Consider the following 23,560-nt stretch of genomic DNA (forward strand, 5'->3'; position numbering starts at 1 on the left):
CAGCTGGAGAGGTGAATACTAATGCAAGACGTACAGCCTCCTTCAAATTCACTGCTGTGCGACACGCAGCCTGAGCACCTTATCTTTTACAAATTCCTTGAGCACGTTATCCATGGCAGATAGCTTTGGAAGCCACAACGGCCAGTTTAGTGGTACGGTTCCAACAGCCAAGTCATAAGCTATAGAACATTATCATTTTTAGGAAACAGGTATGTTTAATTTGTATGCACAATTCATACTTTAGTGACAAAATGAACACTCGATAGCCGTGAAGTTTAACATATGTTGTGACTTACATGCCTCATAAAGATAATATATATATATATATATATATATATATATATATATATATATATATATATATATATATATATATACACACACACACGAAGATTTAGTACATGTTAGCTGTAAATCATATATGATCACTAAACAAATATGCTGGTTGTGAAATAAAATAAAAAAAAAAACTTGGCTAAATGCTAGTGCAAATCATTACATATGGTGAGTTACGTTACACTCTTAAAAAAAAAAAAAAAAAAGGTTTTATCTAAAAATAAACACACCTTGCATGTGACCTCGTAATTTGCACATTTGAGGGAAATAATGCTCACATCAGGTTAACGTCCTCAGCAATTCAAGGAAACGAGCATTAGCTTAAGGTCTTCGAAGTCTGTTGAGCTTAAGCTTGCCTTTATAGCTCGGCTCGTTCGCAACATCGATCGATTCTTTATCAGCCGTCATGCGTTGTTTCTTCGCCCATTCCTCCTCTTCTTCCATTTCCACTTCCGTATGATATTTTGAGTTATTGACATTTGTCCTTCAGTTTATTTGACATATTTCATCTTTACCGAATAAGTTATGGCATTTTTTTCTTTAAAGTCTGCAACCTGTCTAATGCTCGTCTTAATCGTTCTAACCTTGGACCTTTTGTGCTTTCTTCTCGCCGGCATATGTCAGTCTACTTTCTAAACACTGAAGAAGCACTGAAGAGTAAAACCACTCAGTATCCAAAGCCAAACTGATGCAGAGCTAAAGAATTTTACCTAATTCTATCTACAATATTTACACTAATATTTTGTGTGCTTCATGACTTCACATTGTCACTGTAGTGTCTTAAAAGTATGCTACTACAGCAGAAAAAAAAAAATTCTCTTTCCTAGTTACTTAATATTCAAATCTAATAGTAATGCGGAGCTAAACTAGACTTTGACCACTACCTGTGCACGTGTGACATTGATTATGTGCTGCCAGAGGGGCCATCTTAAGAAGTATGTGTGGGCAGTGGGAGTGGGGAATCTTTTGATATCCAGCCAAGCTTACACTATCCCAATGAACATTTTTCACCATATGGATGGAAGCAAGATACATCACTAATGACTGTTTAATTTTGGCCACCATCGAAAATCTGGGTAAATCATGGCTGCTAAGAGACGTGAGGTTTCCAGTCGTACTATTGATTTCCATGATTGTTTATGACTTTTATAATAATCATTTTTCTTAATATTCGTAGACCTCCCCACTATCTTATTCATCAAAAGATTGCATGTCATTTGCCAAGTCAGCACTCTTCTGCAGCACGTATAAATGTTAGGAGTGTACTGATATGACTTTCTTTCAAATAGGTTATTTCTATGTTGTCCTAAAACTACATATTTATGAAAATACGACATTGCCTTCCAAACTTTTCCTACCGTAACTTTTATTAACCACATAGTTTTTTTTTACAAGTGGGTTGGGTTTGTTCTGGGGTGAAAGATGCTGAGAAATGGAAAAATAAAATAGAGATGTTGTAAACATATACAGCCTAGGTTTACTCAAGAGGTGGAAATTTTCTCGATATGTATTACCAGTACGTTATTTATATAACCCCACCTCTTAACATGGCTCCCCCTTCCACTCAACAAATGCAACACTAGGTTCCATCATCACCTCTTAAGCTACACCCCTGCTCACATGCACGACACCACGGGCTTTTAATGTACTCAATATGCATCAGGGAAAACCGATGAAATCAAAATGACGTACCTACCATCAGCCATTCAATGGAAATCAAGTCACCTAAAATATCTTACCACATACCTTCACTCTGGCTAACAAGGGCCAGCTGGAGAGTGCCACAGTCGCCCTCCCCCTAAGACAACAACCATGAATCCGGATTCGACCTAAGTTAAAAAACGACAGTTTCTTATTACTGTAATCTTTGGCTTTTTTCAGCTGACATTAGAGTGGTTACCATTGATATTATCTAACCTTTTTACCATGTTCAAACCATTGTTCTATAGTCTTATTTTGAATTCTTAAAAGGTTAGTTCGACTTCCGCTGTTTTGTTACACTTAATTCTTTTTTGTTTTTCAAAGCTTAACTTGGTAAACTCCACAAACAGAAACAACCTAACAATTTCATTAACATATATTTTACTTTCTTGAGGCAGGTAGGATGGGAGGCGGAGTAAGGGCAATGTTCAGGAAAGGAAATGTGCTCAATCTGAAGAAGGACAGGATTTCCCCTTCTGCTGTAACATTAACTGTAATTGGTTTTTGTTTCGTTGTCCTTTCATTTTCCCGTTCAGCATTTTCACTGAACATTAGAATGATGAAAGAGATTTCTTCACTGTCATGCAATATGTGCATCAAGGCCCCATATGAAATAACAATTGCACAGTAGTGTGGGTGTTAATCACTCGGACCCCATCACTTAACTTTATAACTGCACTACTTTGTAAAATTTAGTTGAAGGTGTAATGCAGAATACCCCCACTATGTGATCTCCTAACCTTTGCCAAATAGAGCAGCTTGAAGCAGTTCAAGAGAAAGCTGCAAGGATGATACAAGAAATTATTGAAATAAATTGCAATAAGAGAAGGTAATCTTTCGATCTAGAAAGACAAGGGGATACAAAATAAATAAATATAAATTCCTTAGAAGCTACGACGACGATGACAAAGCAGTTCTTTGAAGTTATTTACCACAGAATGCAGAACAAGAACGCATAGTTGGAAGCAAAGGTTGGAAGTTAGGCAAGATAAGTGGAAAGAATGCATGAGGGGAGGATTTCCAGTCCCTTTCTGCCCCCTTTTGTCTTCTACAACACATAAGAAACACATGGGCAGCATTCTTTCTTCCCAATCTTCAAGGGAAACACACACATAAAATCACTGGATCTTTTAGTCAGTTATTAACACTATATTCCCTAAATATCATCTAATTCAAGATATCACTACTAAGTAAGTGATGACGGTCATGGGTTACAGTCATCTCCATTGATCCACTTCCCTAAAGGAAAAAAAAAATCAGAACATGTGATTGCACATCACCTATCAAGGCGATCTCTCAACATTGGCCATCATTTACTTTCATCTGAATCCTAATGCAGTTATCTCGTCGAAGCGCACCTCGAATCAGCTGATATTGTCTAAACAAACCTAGACAATGTTTGATATTTGGCTAGACATTATTTCTGCTGTATCTTAACTAAGAACAGGCTCTACAACATCTGATTACATGTAATTAGTATATATATATATGACGTTAGAGTAATAAAGGTTTTGCATAAAATTAGGCGAGACACTGAAAGCAGACAGGCCTGACAAGGGATATACTGGGAATTCATGAATGCTCAGCTCATGCAATGCACCTTGCCGAGTACTGATATTACCAAAAAGAGATAATGCTTGATCAGTAACGGTCAGACCATTAGCCTCTTACTTGTAAGTACATGAAAGATTAATGACATAGATTTTATGTATTATTACAAGTCTGCAAATGCTTTTGGGAATAATCTCTGCGGAACCGATGCTAGAGGTTTAGGAATGTAATTTTTATGTTAAGTTTCATACTGGGCTTCTTGAAGACGGGAATGATGCTTGACAGGAAGAGTAGGTAAGCCATGGATGGATGACAGGGTTGGAGGGTCAGTACAGGATTGGGCAAGACTTGACATAGCTATGATAATCATGAAAACCTTCATATTTTTTTACATCTATTTAATGAATATAATCTACCTTAACCTAATGAGTGGGCTGCAACCTACTAGACCTCCAATTGAGGAAAAACAATGATGATTGGCAACTGCAAGTAAGGTAACTTGCAAGTCTCCTGGCCATAGAGTTAATAACCATAATTATTATATTTATCCACAGATGAAATTTTTTCATGCCTTTACCCCTATTTTCATATCCTGGAAGTATAACTATCTTTCATTTAGTTGAGTTCCACTTTGGTGTTTTTCTTCAAGCATTATGTTCAAATGAAATTAGACATGTAGCCATGAAACAAGTAAAATCATGTGCCCTTTCATTATTCATAATGTGTCTCATGCTTATAGAAAGAATACTTACTAATAGATACTACTTATTATCTTTGCCATTCTGCCTTTACTTTCTGATTCTAAAAGTGATATAATGCCAAAGCATACTATTTATTATATACAGACTATCCAGGTTAGGGTAAGCTACCCCACAAAACTACACTAAAGGAATTGACTCTAAGGGAGTACTTTTACTTTCTAGTTTTAGGAAGAGTTTCTTTTCATTCACATGCAATGCCATAACATTCTAATCATTAGTTAATGATATGAATCCTTTATACTCCATCATATGTGGGTCACTTTGAATTGAGAGTGTAAATTATTCCTCCTCTTTCAGGTACAGATAAACTGGAAAAAATCAGTCATGACACTACAGGATATTGTAACTGTCCTAGAAACCTACAGGGGCCGTGAAAAAACAATGCGCACAGTGCAATATGGCCTACTCTTTGTTACCCCACTCGCCAAGGAAAATGTTAGGTATGGTTTTCAGATCTTCTGTCTTTACTTTCTGCAAATTGTACTCGTTAACCAATCCCATTAAAGTAGATTTCATAGATATGTCCAAAATTCTCCGTACAATATTGTATCTTGGCAAGTTCATAAGTTGCCTCTTGACAAAATCCTGAATATATGCCTGATTCCCTTCATGATAACCTGCAAAATGGTAAAAAATTTATATATGTTTACTCGCCAAGGTATTTTTATAGCTGAAAAAGGTTGATAATTCAGAATCTGCAAAAACTCTTGTCCCTATATTACATATACATATAAAAAATTTGCTGGAAACCTTAACCCTGAAGCAGTAACAATGTCATAGAATTCTGTCAGTTAAGCCATGTCAAAAGTGAAAAAGTCTCTCTATACTTACATGGAACTTAAATCCATTGAGCAGTCAATATCAACATACTTGTTTTCCTTTCAGAAAGGCACTTCAGACTGTTAGTTCTCAACTGGGTGTTGCTAGAGTCATCTTAAGACTTTTTGATGATCTACCTATGCTTCAGTATTCCCTAAGTTGTATCAGGAACAGTAAGGTGTGTTCATATTCAGTTTATGATATTCTTTTTCAGAAGGTTGTTTACAAATCACCATATGTATTTATTTATAAATAATAAATGCCACTCATGAGGCCTAAAATGTTCTCATATCTTAATGCCATTTTGCAATTTTTCATCTACCTCTTCACAATTTATACCCTCTTATTAGTTTCACTTATCAATAAGTACAGAGGGACTTTAAACTTAGATTTCTGATATACAGATTTGAATTGAATGATGTTATAGCTTTTTTTTTTTTTCTTTTTTTGCTGTCCACTGTATATGAAACAGTGTTCACAATTCCCACTTGTGCACACCATAATTCTGTACATCCAAATGCTTGATCATCCTGATCCTGATTATCTGAATAACTCCCAATGAGACTATGCACATTAAATCAATTAACATGAATTCTGCTTCATCATGCTGTACATTTACTTACTTTCTTGTCCTAGGAACCCTTTACCTTCTGCAGCACTCAAAAAGCTGGCCAAGTAACAGGGACAGGCAGAATCCCTTGAAGTGAGAAGTTCTTTCATGAGACTGTATGCTTATTTGTCAAATGACAATGATAAGGCCTCATCAAAGGTGACTTTTCACTTGCAGTGTAAGCTCAAGCAAGTAGAGTCTAGTAACACACACACACACACACGTACATATATCTTCCACAAATGGCACCTAAAGTGCAGCCCTATGTCTACAACCAAGCCCTACAGACCTTTCTATTATTTCTTCTGACTGTATCATATGCTCTTGTTGAGTCCATTGGCAGTGTATTGCTCCTATATACCAAATCACTTTAATTCCCTTTATCTCATGAACACTTTACACCATCCTGCATGTTCACATCCTGAGTACTCAAAACCTTTTTCACTCCATACATCTATCTCCAACTCAGTTTTCCCCTTTTTCTTGTCCCCTTTACTTCTGACACATGTACTCTGTCAACAACTCCTTACTCATCCTCTCCATATGTCCAAACCATTTCAGTACACCATCTTCAGCTCTCTCACCCATACTCTCCTTATTACCATACATTTCTTGGATCTTATCATTTCTTACTTGATCACCCCTCCATATACCACATTTCATTTCAAACATATTCATCTTCTTTTATAATTCTGTCTAGAGCTCATGCCTCACATTCATACAAGCCCCAGGACTACTGTATCATTAAATGTACCTAAATTTTGCTCTAATTTCTCTTTCCTTACACTCATAAATATGCATGGGACCTTAGGTCCCCTTCATTCACTCTATGGTTCACTTCAGCTAAAATTTGCTGCCACATTCTCAAACATACCACATCCCTCAGGTACTCTCTATTCAAACTCACTCCAACTAACCTGTATCTTTTCACTGAAAGATTATTACCTTGCTTTTATAAACATTTACTCATAAGTTTCTCTTTTCACATGCTCTAGCCAGTCTCTTTTCACTGTGAAACCTAATAATCTTACTTTTATACACATTTACTCATAACTTTCTCTTTTCACAGACTCTCCCAAACTCAGACACCAGCTTCTGCAGTGTCTTACTCAAATATGCCACCAGCACCATGACATCAAAACACAACAACTGACTCCCTCCCAAACCTCCCATCCCTAACCATTTACACACTGCATACATGCCTTTCTCTCTATGTCTGTCTGTCCATCTGCCTATCTATCTATCTATCTATCTATCTATCTCTTTTGCTAAGAAAGAGTCCAAGTGTTATCCAGGATCTCCTTCCAGAGACTCGTGCAGCTCAGGGTTGTACTACTTTCAGTAGCAGAGAAATGGTGATTCCTTTGAAATGTAAAGGTCTTTAACATAACTGGACACACCAAAGGTAACTTCCACATGGTAATACACACACACACACACACACACACATTTTTAATGTCATCATTTATGTCATATATATATATATATATATATATATATATATATATATATATATATATATATATATATATATATATATTTCTTTCATACTATTCGCCATTTCTCGCATTAGCGAGGTAGCGTTGAGAACAGAGGACTGGGCCTTTGAGGGAATATCCTCACGTGGCCCCCTTCTCTGTTCCCTCTTTTGGAAAATTAAAAAAAAAAAAGCAAGAGGGAAGGATTTCCAGCCCCCCGCTCCCTCCCCTTTTAGTTGCCTTCTACGACACGCAGGGAATACGTGGGAAGTATTCTTTCTCCCCTATCCCCAGGGATAAATATATATAATAGTATATAATAGTATATATATATATATATACCTCCTACTACTTTGTACACTACATCAATTCAAATAAGAGTAAATAATCCTACACAAGGGATGTTTTAGGCACATGAGTAAAACAAGATATATGTGGAGAGAGCAATAGTGAGGACAATGTTTAAAAAAAATTATATTTGACTCCTTGCTCTGTAGTGAAACATAATAAACTTAGATTAATAGAATCATGGATAGATGTTATAGATAGTAGATAACTTAAGATATTACTTTTAGGGTAAAGACAGAATTCTGAAGTATCTCGAGGTGGTGAACACTTTGGTGGACCAGCTTTACTTTCCTGTGGAACATATTGCCTGGGCTCGAGATATTAAAGTACTCAGGGGGAGTTCTAAGACACTTTGGAATGTCTCTGTACTCCTGTGGGGGCTTTCCCTAGTTTTAACAATATTAAGGTATGTATCTGTTTTCAGCTTCAGTGAGATTATAGGGAAATGGAAAGTTTGCACATTCACTTTTATGTGAGAAAATGCATGGTAACACCTTAGAGGTTATCCAAGAAATCAGAAGTAAATCAAAAGTAATGTGTGAACCATGGACATCGATCAGTGAGGAATGGGGGAACATATATTCCCATTGTTGGCTGAGATTCAATGTATCCAGAGTTTCCCTCAAATTTCATGATAGGAGTCCTAGGCCTATCCATAAAATGTTGCATTTGTATTGTATTTATTTATTATTTATTTATTTATTTTGCTTTGTCGCTGTCTCCCGCGTTAGCGAGGTAGCGCAAGGAAACAGACAAAAGAAATGGCGCAACCCACCCACATACACATGTATATACATACACGTTCACACACGCAAATATATATACCTATACATCTCAACGTATACATATATATACACACACAGACATATACATATATACACATGTACATAATTCATACTGTCTGCCCTGATTCATTCCCATCGCCACCCCGCCACACATGAAATAACAACCCCCTCCCCCCCAAATGTGCATGAGGTAGCGCTAGAAAAAGACAACAAAGGCCACATTCATTCACACTCAGTCTCTAGCTGTCATGTAATAATGCACCGAAACCACAGCTCCCTTTCCTAGTAAAGGTCCTAGTAAAATGCTGTGACTGGACAGACTAATCATAAATTTTTTAAGCACCTTCCATAAGCCCATCTCACTCACACAATATAAAAGATGGAGATAAAATAGCCTGCTTCTGTTCTGCTAGTAGTCCAGCCTGTGATGAGAGGCATCATCATTAATAAATGAGATAGGATTGAATATAATAAAATGTCAGTTTATGACTAAATGTAATAAAATTATCAAAATTTGTGGTTTTTGCCCATAAAAAAGGATTATCTTTCCTTCACACTGAGCCTTGTAAGCATGGGAGAGAAAACTTGCTCATAGAGGATCAAAAGGGTGTGTGTGAGCATTTCACTCTCTTTGACAATCATAATATATATATATAAGGCTAGCTGATATTCAGTCATAGAAACAATATAAGTGATTACATAAGAAAATATGTCATCCACACTTTTCTTGTATGGTCAATGCCCATGGTCTACACACAACTTGGTACCTCCTATATATTAGAACAGATATTAAACAAGGAGACTGACAAGATGCTAGAAGCTTAGATTTTAAATCTAGGTGCTTAGATCTTAAATCAGGTCAAACCTGATATAATTATTTCTTTGTGAAGTTGCACATACTCCCCATTTAATATCAGCCTAACGTTCATATAATTTTGCCACCAAGAGAAAATTATTTTGTACTTAACTACAACTGTGATAAAGGAGCAGTAAGTTCAATATATGTTAAATCAGCATTTAGTCCCTAACTGAATATTGCAAATGCTTGTTTAATTGATAAATATTTTCCTACATTATCTTCTGTTTGATAAATTAGATGCTAATTTTATGATTAATGATAAAGAAGAAATCCTCTAGGCTTCATAAAGTATATTAGCATGACATTGTGCCGTCGCACTTTGCTGTCTTTGCTGAAGTGCAATTGACATATACTCTAAGCTTTACTTGTTTTCACTTTTTCAATATGTGTATTTGCTTAAGTGAATAAGTTATATATTTTATTATGATAATTCATGTTAACTACTGATGACAATACTTTGTTTATCTAATATCTTTTATCTCTGTTCCTGTATACTTGAGTGAATAAATTGCATACAACCTCTCAGTTTATTTGCACATATCCACACAGAACCTATGTTCAATGTGCTAAAGTGAATCATCATCATCATCCTCACCAGTATAAGACATTCTTGTCCCTTTTTTGTTAAATACTAATTGAATTCACCACTTGAGACTAAAGCCTTCATTCACATTTCCACTATTACACACGCCATTGAATTTAATCACAAATCGTTCCTCTAACTTCATCTTAAATACCTTTAGCCATAATCAACTCCCATACACCAACTATCTCTTCAGGTGTCTACCTCATCTCCATGTACTTTCAGCTGCATTCTGCATTCATTCATGACCATCCCTGTATCTATGATTCACTTTATGTGACATTCATCCATGCATATTTCTTATGATTTATTTACTCTATATCTTTCTTATCTTCATATCTTCACTCTTTATGTTACAGTATGATCCTGATTCTAACTAAATTATGCAGGATAGAATATCCATCTGCTTTGGTCTTATTGTTTCACCTATCCTGATCTACACAAACTAGGGTTTTGAATCCACATATCAGATTTGTGATGTGTTTTTCACCATACAAACTTCTTGTGCACTCTATATTTAAAGTCATCCCATTCACCCACACTGTCATCTTACCAACGTTATTCTTAATAATGCTCAAAAGCAAAAATCTTAACTACATTCCCTTGACCATCTTCATGTTTTCCATTTTTTTTTTTTCCTTCAAAAGGATTCTGTTATCTGTGCAATAATCACAGTTTAGTAATACAACATATGTGTCACAGTAAGATGGCTTCTTTCCCTCAGATCTTGCAGATACTTTTACTCTCATTCCTATTGCCATAACAGTATTCAACAGAACAGAGACTGCTTTCACCCAGCCAAGAAGATTATTATAAAAACTTTAAAGATTGAAAACTGGTTTGAATATTAAAGCAGTGACTTGGTTTTTAATCAGAGTAAAAATTAAATGTCACAAGAAATTAAACAAAGTATGAGTTAGAAACTTTTCTTTGAATAGTAAAAGAGTGGTCAATGAATGGTATAAGTCAAGGGATGAAAAATACATACAGAGTTTTAAAATATATAAGTTATGTGCAAGTACAGATATGTAAAAGAAGGAATCTATAAAGTGTAACACTGCTTCCATGTTGTGAAGAAATTGGTAAATTCAACAAGCAAATACACATGGACTGTGAAACTGAGTGCTGGCAAATATTTGAAATGTTCATTAATGTATTCGCAACATGTGATAGACCAAATTAGGACTATGCTTCTAAGGTTTAGTCACCAAACTTAAAGAAATACATATATGAAATCAAAAGAGCCCAAACAAGAGCAACTACAATGGTACCTGACTGCAGAGAGTTTAGATACAATAAGAAGTTGAAGACTACATATTTACCCACAAAAGGTGAGAAAAGGGTTAGAGGTGATCTGATTACAACCTTCAAGATTCTGAATGTGTTCACTGTTGTTTGTGTGCAATTTTTTGTGACGTGCAATGTCACGATAACCATGAGAAGATGCTAGGCAAGAAAATGTTAAAAAAAGGAAATGGAGAAATACTTTTAATGTAAGGGTGATAGATGGTTGGAATAAACTATGACGAAACTGTAAATGCCCTGTACTTTACACACAGATAAATGGATAATTGATTACATATGCAAACACTCTTCATCTGTATGTTTGCCTCCTCCCATCCCACATAAACCCCTTTGCTCACTTACCTAACCATACATCCACATCCATGTACACTATGAAAGTAATTTTTATATCAAGCTCATTAACCTGTACAGTATTTACTTGCAGGTCTTTACGTCATATATTTCTGATGAAGCAACCAACTGCAAGAGCTTCCACTAAAGAAAAGTAAGATTTTCTTTTTACACATTATGATTCCTGAGATTTGAGTCATTAAACAAGAAAGGATGTGCAGTTTGCTTTCACACACTGTGACTGACTTATACCTAAATGGCATGCCTAGTACTGGCTTTGAGAATGCATCAGTCTGCTTATACATCTTTGTCTACATATACTGTAAATTTATTTGTGTGTGTTTGTTTATACTCATCATAAAAACATTTAATAAATGTAAGGTGACATAGGATTGAAAGTACCATATAGAGAGATCATCCTTGTATGATACTGTCAATGCTGGAGATGTTCAGTTAATAAGACATGGCATACAACCAATTTCCTTACATTTGTTGAATGTTTTACCTGACTTATTTCTGTTTCATTTGTACATGTATATATTAAACATGATTACTGAAGAAAGAAGGAACTAAAGAATGTAACATGCTGAGGTTGCAGCCATCTTCCTGTCTGCTCAACAGCACAAAGGCAAAATGGTGCTAGAGTGCCATCTAGCCAGGCTGAGCCACAAGTATCTTCCAACTCAAACTCCATCCACATCTGTTGAAATGGGACAAAGAGATACCAAAAGGCACACCTTCCTTATAACTGATTGCATTTGAACCAGCTTCATAGAGTGAAAAATCATTGAGATACACTGTGGAATCAGAAAGATGGACAATTTGATACTTTTCACATATGCTGGTACTCAACTAGCAAAGGTATCAAACTACGTGTTTTGGGATATGGATAGAGTAATGGTTAGATGTGAATTTTAAATACCTGTTTTAACTAAAGTTTTTGTCTAAGCTGAAACTTTTGCATTCATATTTGCACCACAATATTATCACTGCCTTTATTGTTTATTAAATGACAATGATTAGATTGGGCAACTAATGCTGCTGTATGGATATAAAACAAATGAAGGAAAAATTAAACAAAATCACATGAAGAAGAATTAATTGTTGTGGAAATTAAATTTTTTTTCTAATTCAAGCAAGAATAATGGAATTACAATTGAATGTTCCATGATGTGTGTAATACCCTGTCCATTTTCTTGGGATGAATTACAGTGCAAGTGAGAATGCAGTATGAATGATTGTGACTGTGTGTAATGGATTATTTTGTCTGCATGAGTGGAAGGTTCTTAGAGCTATAGTTTCCCTTAATTACTCTGCTTAATGTGTGTAGTGAATAATCATAAAGCATTTTAATATTGAAAAGGCATTATCAACTTAATCACACTGGAAATAACTTAGTGATGTGTATGGTTGTCATGTAAACGAAAGGTCACTGTTACAGTTGTCACACAATGATACACAGTTTTTCAGCAGATACTTTAAGTGCTACAGATGACACAGATATGAAAATTCACATAGTGGTTTAAGAATATATTAATGAATGTTCACATTTTGCTGTTTGGTGAAAATGATTTTAAACTGAGTTTTGATTTCCATAGGGAAAAAGTGGAAGCACTGTACAGAGCAGAGCTGTTAACAGTGATTATGCAAGCAGCAGACCTTCTGAATGCCTTAAACTGGCTCCCGCATAGGCCATGGAAGAAATCTTTTCCTGTGTGGCAGGTAAGGTCACTATGCACGTGGAAGCCTTGGCATCATCAGCCTTTTCCTCTATGGAAGGTAAGCTGACTACTTAGGTATTGGATCTCCTTATATTATGTGATAACAGAAAGAGAATAACAGCTCTGACAACTGCAATCTTTATTTTTACGTGCTCACCACTAGTTCTGGTTGGATATTTTATTACTACAGAAAAGAAAAAACAGACTGTGCATGCACAGGTATAACATAAACTGGATGTGCTTTTGCACTTGTGATCTACACCACTAATTTGTTCATAGGTATGAACCATTGCTAAAGCTTATAGGGAAAGGGTATGTAGAGATAGCCATTGCCTTCATTTATCTGAGCATTTCATTTGGCAATCTGTCTTTCATATGTTTCATATTCTATCCATTGAACTGTAAATTACATATTTCATTATATTCACATTCTCCCAACAGGTTGGATTCCTTGGTCTGGTATCATCACTCATTGGTTTTAGCAAGCTTCTTTCTCTTCAGAGGTCTTAACATCATCATGGAAGATACATTTAATTTCCAAGGGACATCACACAGAATGGTGACAGGAAAAATTTTCAATACATCTGAGTCTGCACCCTGTTCTCAGGGAATGGGGATAATGACATTACCCATGTATATCCAGCATGTTACATTTACTAAGTGTGGAAATGGCAAGACTGGAGATTCTCCTTTCCATATCTCTTTCTAAAACTTGGACAGATGATGAAGCAAGTGAGGATGTTTCCTTTTCTTTTAGTCGTATGTTCTTTATATTACTTCACTGAGGCAGAAAAAGGCTAACGTATACATTAAATATTACTTCACTGAGGCAGAAAAAGGCTAACACATACAGAAAAAATATGAATTGCATTATTTTTGGTGGAATAGTTATCTATATTGGAAATTAAAGATTATGAAATTTCAAAATACATTTGTTTGCATTAAATATTTTGTAATACAGTACTAGGAAGCAGCTGAGCACTTGGTGTCTTATCTGAGCATTTCCTTTTCTATCTTTATAATACAAAATATATACTGAACTATTGATGTCAGTCAGCACTGATGCCGATATGAGACTGAAGAGGTCATGCAAGGCATGTTAACGCTTTCACTGCTCCATGCATCATATAAGTTATAGTACTACTGCACCAAGTCAAGTGACATTTTATTGGCTCCTGCCTTCATTCATTCATGTAAATAAACATATAAAAACATAAATAATGAATATTATTAATAAAAAAGTACATGTAAAAAATACATAAATTGTACATATGGGAAGTGTGAAATCATCCCTGAATAAAAATTATAGTGTGACATAATCTGCCATCTGTTCACTCAGCACTCACATCAACATAGAGAAGAAAGGATACTACTTTTTTAGGTATTTCATTCAATGAGAAACGATACAGACATGTTTTTGAGGAATTTTCTTTTTGCATTGGGGAAGGTAATTCTGGGGAGCTTCTCAATGAAAGGCATAAGATTAAGCAGTTCACATCCAGTTTGATATTATCATCATAACTTTTGTCTTATTTTCTTAATTACATCAGTGTCATAGTATCTTTTTCATGAAATGGAATTAAGTATTATCTTCTGTATCTTCTTTAATATATCTCACTATTTTTTTGCAACTAGAAAAAATCAATAATACACTTTACCAAATAAAGATGCTTTTCATTTACATACAGGTATTGTGATGCTTTTTCATGATGACATCATTTCACTTAGTTTCAACTCAACACTGGGGTTGTTTCTGGAGAACACAAATTGATTGTGAATCACACTTTACTATGAGATCATTGGGATAAGGAACTACATTCCTGAGGAGATATCTAACCTAATTTTCATACAAAAATGTGAATAACATGTCAAGAAACAAAAGTAAAATTTAGGAACATTATCAATTAAATTATTCAAACAAAAATAGGACAAAGAGTATTGCATTTAAGTTTGATTTAAAAGCTGTCCAGCACTATAACACTGGGATACAAGTTCCTGACTTGCAACCCACCCACCCCAAGACCTAGTTTTATCACTCATTTCTAATTGTACAAACAGTACTTTGGTAACAAACATTCACCAGGAGCAGATTTGCAGGCATAGGTGGATGTGGTGGTCAAGGGTGGTGGTGAGTTGGAGCTTGGATAAAGTAATATGTAATATGGTCTTAGAAATCACTTGAATCCTTTAGATCAACCCACAAATATGTTGAAGAGGCCATAAGATTTTATGAATTTACCCTCTAATCTGACAGCAGTAAGTCATGCTGTTTGTTGGAGATCTTTATCTCTTACTTGCATCAATTCTGTCTTGATTGTGGTGAACAGTGACATGATAGGATGAAATGTGTAAAGAGTGAATATTAAAGTAAAGAGAGGAAGAAATCTGCACAATAACAACCAATGAAAGAAGCCAGCTGTTACAGTCTGTGATAATACAATGAGTGAGTAGGAGGGGAGGTTATGGTTATTATACACACACACACACACACACACACACTCATATATATATATATATCTAGGAGTGGACTTAGCACTGAATGGAACTATGGAAGCAGAAGTGAGTCACAGAATGGGGGAAGGGGCAAAGGTTCTGGGAGCACTGAAGAATGTGTGGAAGGAGAGAACGTTATCTCGGAAAGCAGAAATAGGTATGTTTGAAGGAATAGCAGTTCCAACAATATGATATGGTTACAAGGCATAGGCTACAGATAGGGTTGTATGGAGGAGGGTGGATGTATTGGAAATGAAATGTTAGAAGACAATATGTGGTGTGAGGTGGTTTGATCAAGTAAGTAATGAAAGGGTAAGAGAGATGTGTGGAAATAAAAAGACTTTCGAGAGAGTAGAAGAGGGTGTGTTGAAATCGTCTGGACATATGGAAAGAATGAGGGAGGAAAAGTTGACAAAGAGGTATGGGCTATAGATAGGATTGTGCGGAGGGTGGATGTGTTTAAATGAAATGTTTGAGGACAATACGCGGTGTGAGGTAGTTTGATCGAGTAAGTAATGAAAGGGTAAGAGAGATGCAAGGTAATCTAAAGAGTGTGGATGAGAGAGCAGAAGAGGGTGTGTTGAAGTGGTTTGGACACATGGAGAGAATGATTGAGGAAAGAGTGACAAAGCTTTAGGATATATGTGTTGGAGGTGGAGGGGGGGAGAAACGGGAGACCAAATTGGAGGTGGAAGGGTACAATGAAAAAGATTTTGAGCGATCGGGGCCTGAACATACAGGAGGGTTAAAGGCGTGCAAGAAATAGAGTGAACCGGAATGATGTGGTATACTGGGGTCGACGTGCTGTCAATGGATTGAACCAGGGCATGTGAAGCAACTCGGGTAAACCATAGAAAGTTTTGTGGGGCCTGGATGTGGAAAGGGAGCTGTGGTCTCGATGCATAACACATGACAGCAAGAGACTGAGTGTGAACGAATGTGGCCTTTTTTGTCTGTTCCTGGCGCTGCCTCGCTGGAGGGAGGGAAGGGGGGGGGGGGGTGATTTATTTTGTGTGCGGCGGGGTGGCGACGAATGGATGAAGGCAGCAAGTATGGATATGTACATGTGTATATATGTATATGTCTGTGTATGTATATGTATGCATCCACTGAAATGTATATGTATATATTTGTGCGTGTGGGATGGGTCTTACCTCGTCTGTTTCCTTGCGTTACCTCGCTAACGCGGGAGACGGCAGTTAAGTATAATAGATAACTATAAATAAATACATGATAATTATATATATATATATATATATATATATATATATATATATATATATATATATATATATATATATTCCTATGAGTCCACGGGGAAAATGAAACACGAAAAGTTCCCAAGTGCACTTTCGTGTAATAATCACATCAGGGGAGACACAAGAGAGAGATATAACAGTCAGTTGATAATACATCGAAGAGACGAAGCTAGGACGCCATCTGGTAAACATGTTTACCAAATGGCGTCCTAGCCATATGTGTGTGTGTGAGAGAGAGAGAGAGAGAGAGAGAGAGAGAGAGAGAGAGAGAGAGAGAGAGAGAGAGAGAGAGATATTATGCTGACTGTGTGAGTCAGCGCGGCGTGGTATCAGTTCTTAGGATTACTAGAACATACTAGAACAAATGTACAGTAATGTCAGTCTCATATCACAGGATACTGATGCCACGTACCACCTAGGATAATTAATTCTATGTTAACTATAATTCACAGGAATTATACAATCTTCAAGCATGGAATTCAGGGAGACAAAATATTAAATTCTTTTCCCGAGTTGCGAGATTTTCTTTTAACGCAAAATGTCACATAATACAGTTTATAATAAAGAAGTGGATATGCTCACATGTCAACACAGCCTGACTCAATAATGGGAGCGGTTCCTCCGCCTACCGCTCTGTCGCTACCCTGCCAAACTTACAACAACACGCATCACAAAGGTACGTCACTTTGTCCCATAAGCACTATGGTACGACCCTTGAGCACGACGATACGAACCTATGAGGATAATGACCTGGCCTATGACCACACCTTTACAAATCAGGTCGAAGATCAACACCACAGTTCCCAAGGGTTGCATGGTCGAGCTCAAGAGAGGAAAATATAATTAGACTTGGGAAAAATGTGTAAATCCGTGTTCCTTAACTTCACGAGTGTTAAGTTGGACGTGCTTTACTTGAGTTTTTAGGAGTTACACGTGGAAGGTTCCATTTGCATTTACGAAATTGTATAATCTTGGTTCAGCGAAAACTAGAGTTACTACTTACATTTGGAGATCCTGCTTTTGATATTCAATTGAAAGTCTTACAACCTCCTTTAATCGGCTTGACTGAACATCAGGTATTTCGATGATGCAGCGTCTGCCTATACTTCAGTTCTGCGTGATCAGAGCTACGCTAGGGATGATCTTATATGTAGATACAATTTTTCTGACCTCCGACGATGGTGACTTACAGACACAGTAAACATTAATGAACAAATTAATGTGGAAACTTTCCAGTTCCTGGTGACTACAGCAAAAGCTATAAATGATCATCCTGATATCGGATTTCAGGAGCTGATTGGCCTGTGAAGAAGTTTGTTGGTTTTTAGGACTGTGATCACGAGAGGGTTGGGCGGGGCGGGGGAGTAGGACGGTTATGTATCCCCGTCCTTGAACCTGGTGCTCTAATGCCAAGTAGGGTTCAATTTAGCTGTGTGGTGGATTTACTATCAACTAACTGGTCACTAAGCCAGAACCCGTACTATACGTCCAAAGGTACAAAAACGGATCATAATGTGCCTGTTGCTCACATATTGGTAAAAAACTTTTCATTTAATACTTAGTGATACCCTTAAGGGCCTTAGCAAGATCTCTATCAAGCAGTACAGGAAAATGTATCTAGGAGCCTATGAGGCGTGGGCTATAGATAGAGTTGTGCGGAGGAGGGTGGATGTGTTGGAAATGAGATGTTTGAGGACAGTATGTGGGGTGAGGTGGTTTGATAGAGTAAATAAAGAAAGGGTAAGAGCGATGTATGGTAATAAAACGAGTGTGGTTGAGAAAGTAGAGGAAGGTATACTGAAATGGATTGGACATATGGAGAGAATGAGTGAGGAAAAATTGACAAAGAAGATGTGTGTGTCAGAGGTGGAGGGAACGAGACGTGGGAGACCAAATTGGAGGTGAAAGGATGGAGTGAAAAAGATTTTGAGCGATCAGGGCCTGAGCATACAAAAGGGTGAAAGGCGTGCAAGAAATAGAGTGAAATGGAACGACGTGGTATACTGGGGTCGACGTGCTGTCAATGGATTGAACCAGGGCATGTGAAGCGTCTAGGGTAAACCATGGAAGGTTTTGTGGGCCCTGGATGTGGAAAGGGAGCTGTGGTTTCGGCGGGGTGGCGACGGAAATGGATGAAGGCAGCAAGTATGAATATGTACATGTGTATATATGTATATGTCTGTGTATATACATGTATATATACGTTGAAATGTATAGGTATGTATATGTGCGAGTGTGGGCGTGTATGTATATACATGTGCATGTGGGTGGGTAGGGTCATTCTTTCGTCTGTTTCCTTGCGCTACCTCGCTAACGCGGAAGACAGCGACAATAATATATATATATATATATATATATATATATATATATATATATATATATATATATATATATATATTATGAAGAACTGGTCTGGAATAGAAGTAGTTTCCTGCTGTACTGAATACATTCCCATTAGTAAAGTAGCGGGATGATGGCCCAAGATACTACTAAATTCAAATAAGCGGATCTAAACCAAGAGTCTGCAACTTGAGAACCGTCGACTCCTTTCTCGCTGTATGTAGAGATTAGTTTTCATTTATCGTCACTCCCGGTAAGCCAACCGGTTAGAACCGGTGGTTCAGAAATAATTATCAGCTAATGATTACTTTGATTTCACCCAATGACAGAATGGTAGGATTTTCCCCTATTGACATAGAAAAAAAATAACAACTCAAAACAGAGAAAAATATGAAACGAACTGAGAATGACTCAATTAGCACACATCATCATCATCATCAGCTGCATACCATAATGGAACCCACATAACAGAGCCTCCTTGACAATCAAAACAAATAAACTGGAAATGTACTGAACTATGTATTATGAAAATCTTGTTAGTTACAGAGTGTGTGTGTGTGTGTGTGTGTGTGTGTGTGTGTGTGTAGTATGTAACCCTGAGTCCCTCCGATCCCCATGCTGTACCTTGGATCATCTCTCACCGTTACCTCTTCCTCTCACGTAAACAGAAACCGAGCGAAGGCATCTTTTTGTCTGGAAAGCCGTTGGTTCGTTCGTGAAGTCGTCCGCATCGCCACCTTCAACAGCTCGTGAGGAGATGGAGAACAAGTGCATCGTTTTGCTGACGCTGCTGGTGCTGGTGTTGCTCATGGCGACCTTCGTGCAGGGTTAGTATGCCTTTTAATGTTCCCCTGGACCTTAATACCAAGGGGACTAACGACCTTAATTATTTACAGGACCAGGGTTTAAGAGTAGAGTAAATGATGGGAGTTTTTGTGCTCGGTGAATACCTCCGTGTATGGTGAATGACCAGTGTTATGAGGACCATCTTGGTCTACTAAAGTCGGCTTTTGTTCGTGGTAATCCGAATAGAGGAGCCTTGTTTTCTCCCGAGCCACGTCAGTGGATGGTGACTTTGGTACTTCCTAAAGTTATCTTAGTTAAAAAAAAAAAAAATAAATTGATCTTATAACTTGGAAAAGGATCTTATTACTCGGTGTCTGATCCTCGTACAAGGAGATCCATGTACATCGTAACCTCGCCGCCTGGTGAATGATTCAAATACTGGTAATAATGGTGAGTGCTCTGAGTATGGCGAAAGTGCAAAGTTTCCACTGAACTTGGTGAACGGTAGTAGTCTGCAAATGGTGACCTAAGGTCATCACAAGTTTCGTACGCGGTGTGACCTTTTCACCATAACTTATCCTTAACAGCTAACAAGGGTAGCCTTTTATGCGTAGAATATTTGTAACCTAACCTTAGGGCGGCCTTTATACGTCAAATACTAATACACTGACCGTTATATGGCGATGCAGGTCAAAGATGACCTTAGCAAACAGTGACCAATGGTGATTTTCGTATGCCGTGACCTTCCTACATAGTGAGGCTTCTGTATGGTGAGCGGCATGAACGTATGGAGACGCCAGTGCTTAGTGAATGGTGTTAGATCCACCTTATCTTGCAGAGACTTTAGTACATATGTAAGTATGTGGGGTTTGTGGTGCATCTTGACCGGACTCCACGTTGACCTTAATGACCTTTACTGCATGGTGATTTTTAATGGAAGATGATCTTGGCATATAGCGACCGAGGCATATGATGTCATGAGCTTATGGTAGGTAACATTAGCACAGGGTAAACCCTAGTTTCTGATGACCTTTGTAAATGGTCGCATTAGGTCATGGGACCTTTACTCTCTGATGACCTTTGTTAGGGTCACAGTGACCTTGGAAAGATGGGGTTGCTGGTTAAGGAGGAAGGGAGGACTCCTGGCTTAGGAATTGGGGAACAGCTGGTTCAGGGAGAGATCAGATAGAATAGTCAGACAGATGCAGTGAGGAGTGGACCTAGGCTCCACACCAGCTGGGAGCCTTCTGTATCACTGGCACATTTCACCACCTGTAGTGTACCACCAGTCATCTATATGTTCATCCTGACGACACACCAATAACCTCTGGTTGTCTGAAATGCACCAACCTTGGTCTAGGCAGTGTGAGGCATTGTGTAAATATGGTTCGCTGCCACAGCCCTTTATTATTATGGGATATGTCCAGGGATTGTCTGATTCTCTCGGATATTTTCATGTCCTCTGGCGAAGAAGATGAAAAAAAAAAAAAAAACGCGTCCAAATCGTGAATATCTTTCAACTACCTTTTTCCTCCAACGCAGGTTCGCAATCGGAATGTGAGGACGCAGGTGGCTTCTGCACCGAAGCGATCAACTGCCCTTTGGTAAACATACACCTCGACATTGCCTGTTCGTCATACACGGTCTGCTGTATACCATAGGACCATGGAACGGAGGAGACGGCCCGAGTGCTCGCCACGACAGCCAAGAGCTATCAATAACTAACACCTACGTTATCCGGCTATTGCTCCGTGGAGGCACACTGATACCACCGTTATTATTTCCTTCGCATGTAACCGTGCCTACGCTGTGAAACATGAGGAAGTCTAGTTTTTCCAAGTAGGATGAATGTCGAGTTGTGTTTAATGATCTAACTATAACGTCTGTTCCATGTTAGCTTGTTTCTCTTGAAAAAGAAATATATATATATATATATATATATATATATATATATATATATATATATATATATATATATATATATATATATGAAAAATTATGCAACAACTCAAAAATATTGCCTATTCGCATTGCTTAAAGATAAATGACATGACCAAAAATCGGCTTCCTTGTTGCTATCTATCTGGCTCCGACCATGCAATTATTAAGGACCATAATTAGAAATCTGTATTACCGTTCGTTTCACACATTTTGTTCGAATAAAAAATAACTAACCAACAGAGAGTTTCCCTGTATGATTTCTGTTCCTCATTTCCCACAGGCGATGAACAACAAAAGCGGATGATTAACAACCAAATCCTATTGTTTGTACCTACAAGCTGATGCACGAAAGTGCATATGGAAGTATTCTACGAATCTCACGTACCGTCAGCACCACTCATGCCTTCTCTTCCCCTCTCTGTTTCCCTTTATTTGTACCTTCCAGTCACTTATTTGTATCCCATTCTTCGTCTGTCCTTCTGATCCCAAATTTCTGGAATAAATCTACGAGTCCAGTCTTTCGTTCTCCTACGGGCGTGTCCCAAGAATGGGGTAATGTCTACTTTTAGTGCCTTGTCGGGCAAGAAACTTATCTAAAGAGACAGTTTTAAACATTTCATCCACGTCTAATGTACATAGTTTATCATAGAAGCATGAGATGGATGGCACTGGCTGCAACAAGCCTTGCTTCGGTGATTATCAATTCTCTTTCTCTTTTAGAGATATATTCATACTAACTTTCATGTGTTTCTATCAATTTGTTTTTCAATATAGGCTCCCATGTCGACACTCTCACCAGTACACCTTACATGAGTCTACCTTACACATTTTCTGAAGTAGAAATATAGAAAATAACTGAAGTTTTAAGTATAACTATAGTAAAATAGATAAAACTTAAATACATTTTAAGCACGACGATGCGAGCCTTGGGCACGACTGTATGACTCTTGGGTATGGTAGCCTGGCCTCTAACCTGACCTTCAAAGGTCAGGTCAAAGTTCACGATATCACACCCGCAGATTATACCGACGTGTTCAAGGGTTTTAGTTGAAACACAGTGGAACTGCTTCAGTTAAACGGCAAAATGGCATGGGATAAACAAGCTAGGTGAGGCATGTCGTGCGAACTTGAACTCTTGAAGGCTTTTTTTATAGGTGGTTGTACCTTAACGGTGACGGCGTTAATGACCCCTGGCAGTCGATAGGAAAAAGGTTCAAACGTCCAACCAACCATCCATCAAGCTGGGGGAGGGAGTGAGAGATGTTGGACTCCACATACGTATTTCTGAGGTCTGACTAACCAAAGTCAACGCTACCAACATCTTGTTTAACCTACCGCCCTACAGTTCCTGAAGGATGATACACATGATTTCAAAACTCATGTTGCCCCCCCCTAAAAAACTCCTCCTTCCATAAGCGCTCACATTACCGAGTCTTCTGGTCTTAAGCGTGTCTTAAAGAGCGACTCACAGTGCGTCATGCTACGTTCGGTTAAGTTACTATATTTCAGGGCAAAAATCAATGAACGTAAATGGTCACAGGGAACTCTCCATAT

The 23,560-nt window shown here is 37.6% G+C and overlaps 1 protein-coding gene and 1 long non-coding RNA gene across 12 annotated transcripts; both read left to right on the forward strand.

Annotated features, from left to right (window-relative positions):
* Positions 1–58: 58 nt before the first annotated feature.
* On the forward strand, positions 59–14,853 carry LOC139746919 (peroxisomal membrane protein 11C-like). Of its 11 annotated transcripts, none has more exons than XM_071658593.1 (7): positions 61–209; positions 4,647–4,789; positions 5,235–5,346; positions 7,832–8,010; positions 11,561–11,620; positions 13,065–13,245; positions 13,629–14,853. In XM_071658593.1, exons 2-7 carry the CDS (start codon positions 4,674–4,676, stop codon positions 13,695–13,697), a joined length of 717 nt encoding a protein of 238 aa, XP_071514694.1. In that variant the 5' UTR covers positions 61–209; positions 4,647–4,673; the 3' UTR covers positions 13,698–14,853. The 11 variants fall into 11 exon arrangements, with proteins under 11 accessions (XP_071514703.1, XP_071514694.1, XP_071514704.1 ...); XM_071658600.1 differs by having other exon boundaries at positions 64–209; positions 13,065–13,188; XM_071658596.1 differs by lacking the exon at positions 61–209 and adding an exon at positions 1,271–1,412.
* Positions 14,854–17,488: 2,635 nt separating this feature from the next.
* On the forward strand, positions 17,489–22,243 carry LOC139746744 (uncharacterized). The gene is made up of 3 exons (XR_011712217.1): positions 17,489–17,615; positions 19,948–20,106; positions 21,608–22,243. It is a non-coding gene; the product is annotated as an uncharacterized lncRNA (long non-coding RNA).
* The last annotated feature ends 1,317 nt before the right edge of the window (positions 22,244–23,560 follow it).

This window comes from Panulirus ornatus, chromosome 66, assembly GCF_036320965.1.
Source record: "Panulirus ornatus isolate Po-2019 chromosome 66, ASM3632096v1, whole genome shotgun sequence".
Lineage (NCBI taxonomy): Eukaryota > Metazoa > Arthropoda > Malacostraca > Decapoda > Palinuridae > Panulirus > Panulirus ornatus.

What these genes read in the sequence shown, in the direction of transcription:
- LOC139746919 (XM_071658593.1), top strand. Translation starts at nt 4,674, where the DNA reads ATGACACTACAGGATATTGTAACTGTCCTAGAAACCTACAGGGGCCGT. An exon ending in CTAGTTTTAACAATATTAAG is followed by an intron (nt 8,011 to 11,560) that starts GTATGTATCTGT and finishes ATTTACTTGCAG; the next exon opens with GTCTTTACGTCATATATTTC. An exon ending in AGCCTTTTCCTCTATGGAAG is followed by an intron (nt 13,246 to 13,628) that starts GTAAGCTGACTA and finishes TTCTCCCAACAG; the next exon opens with GTTGGATTCCTTGGTCTGGT.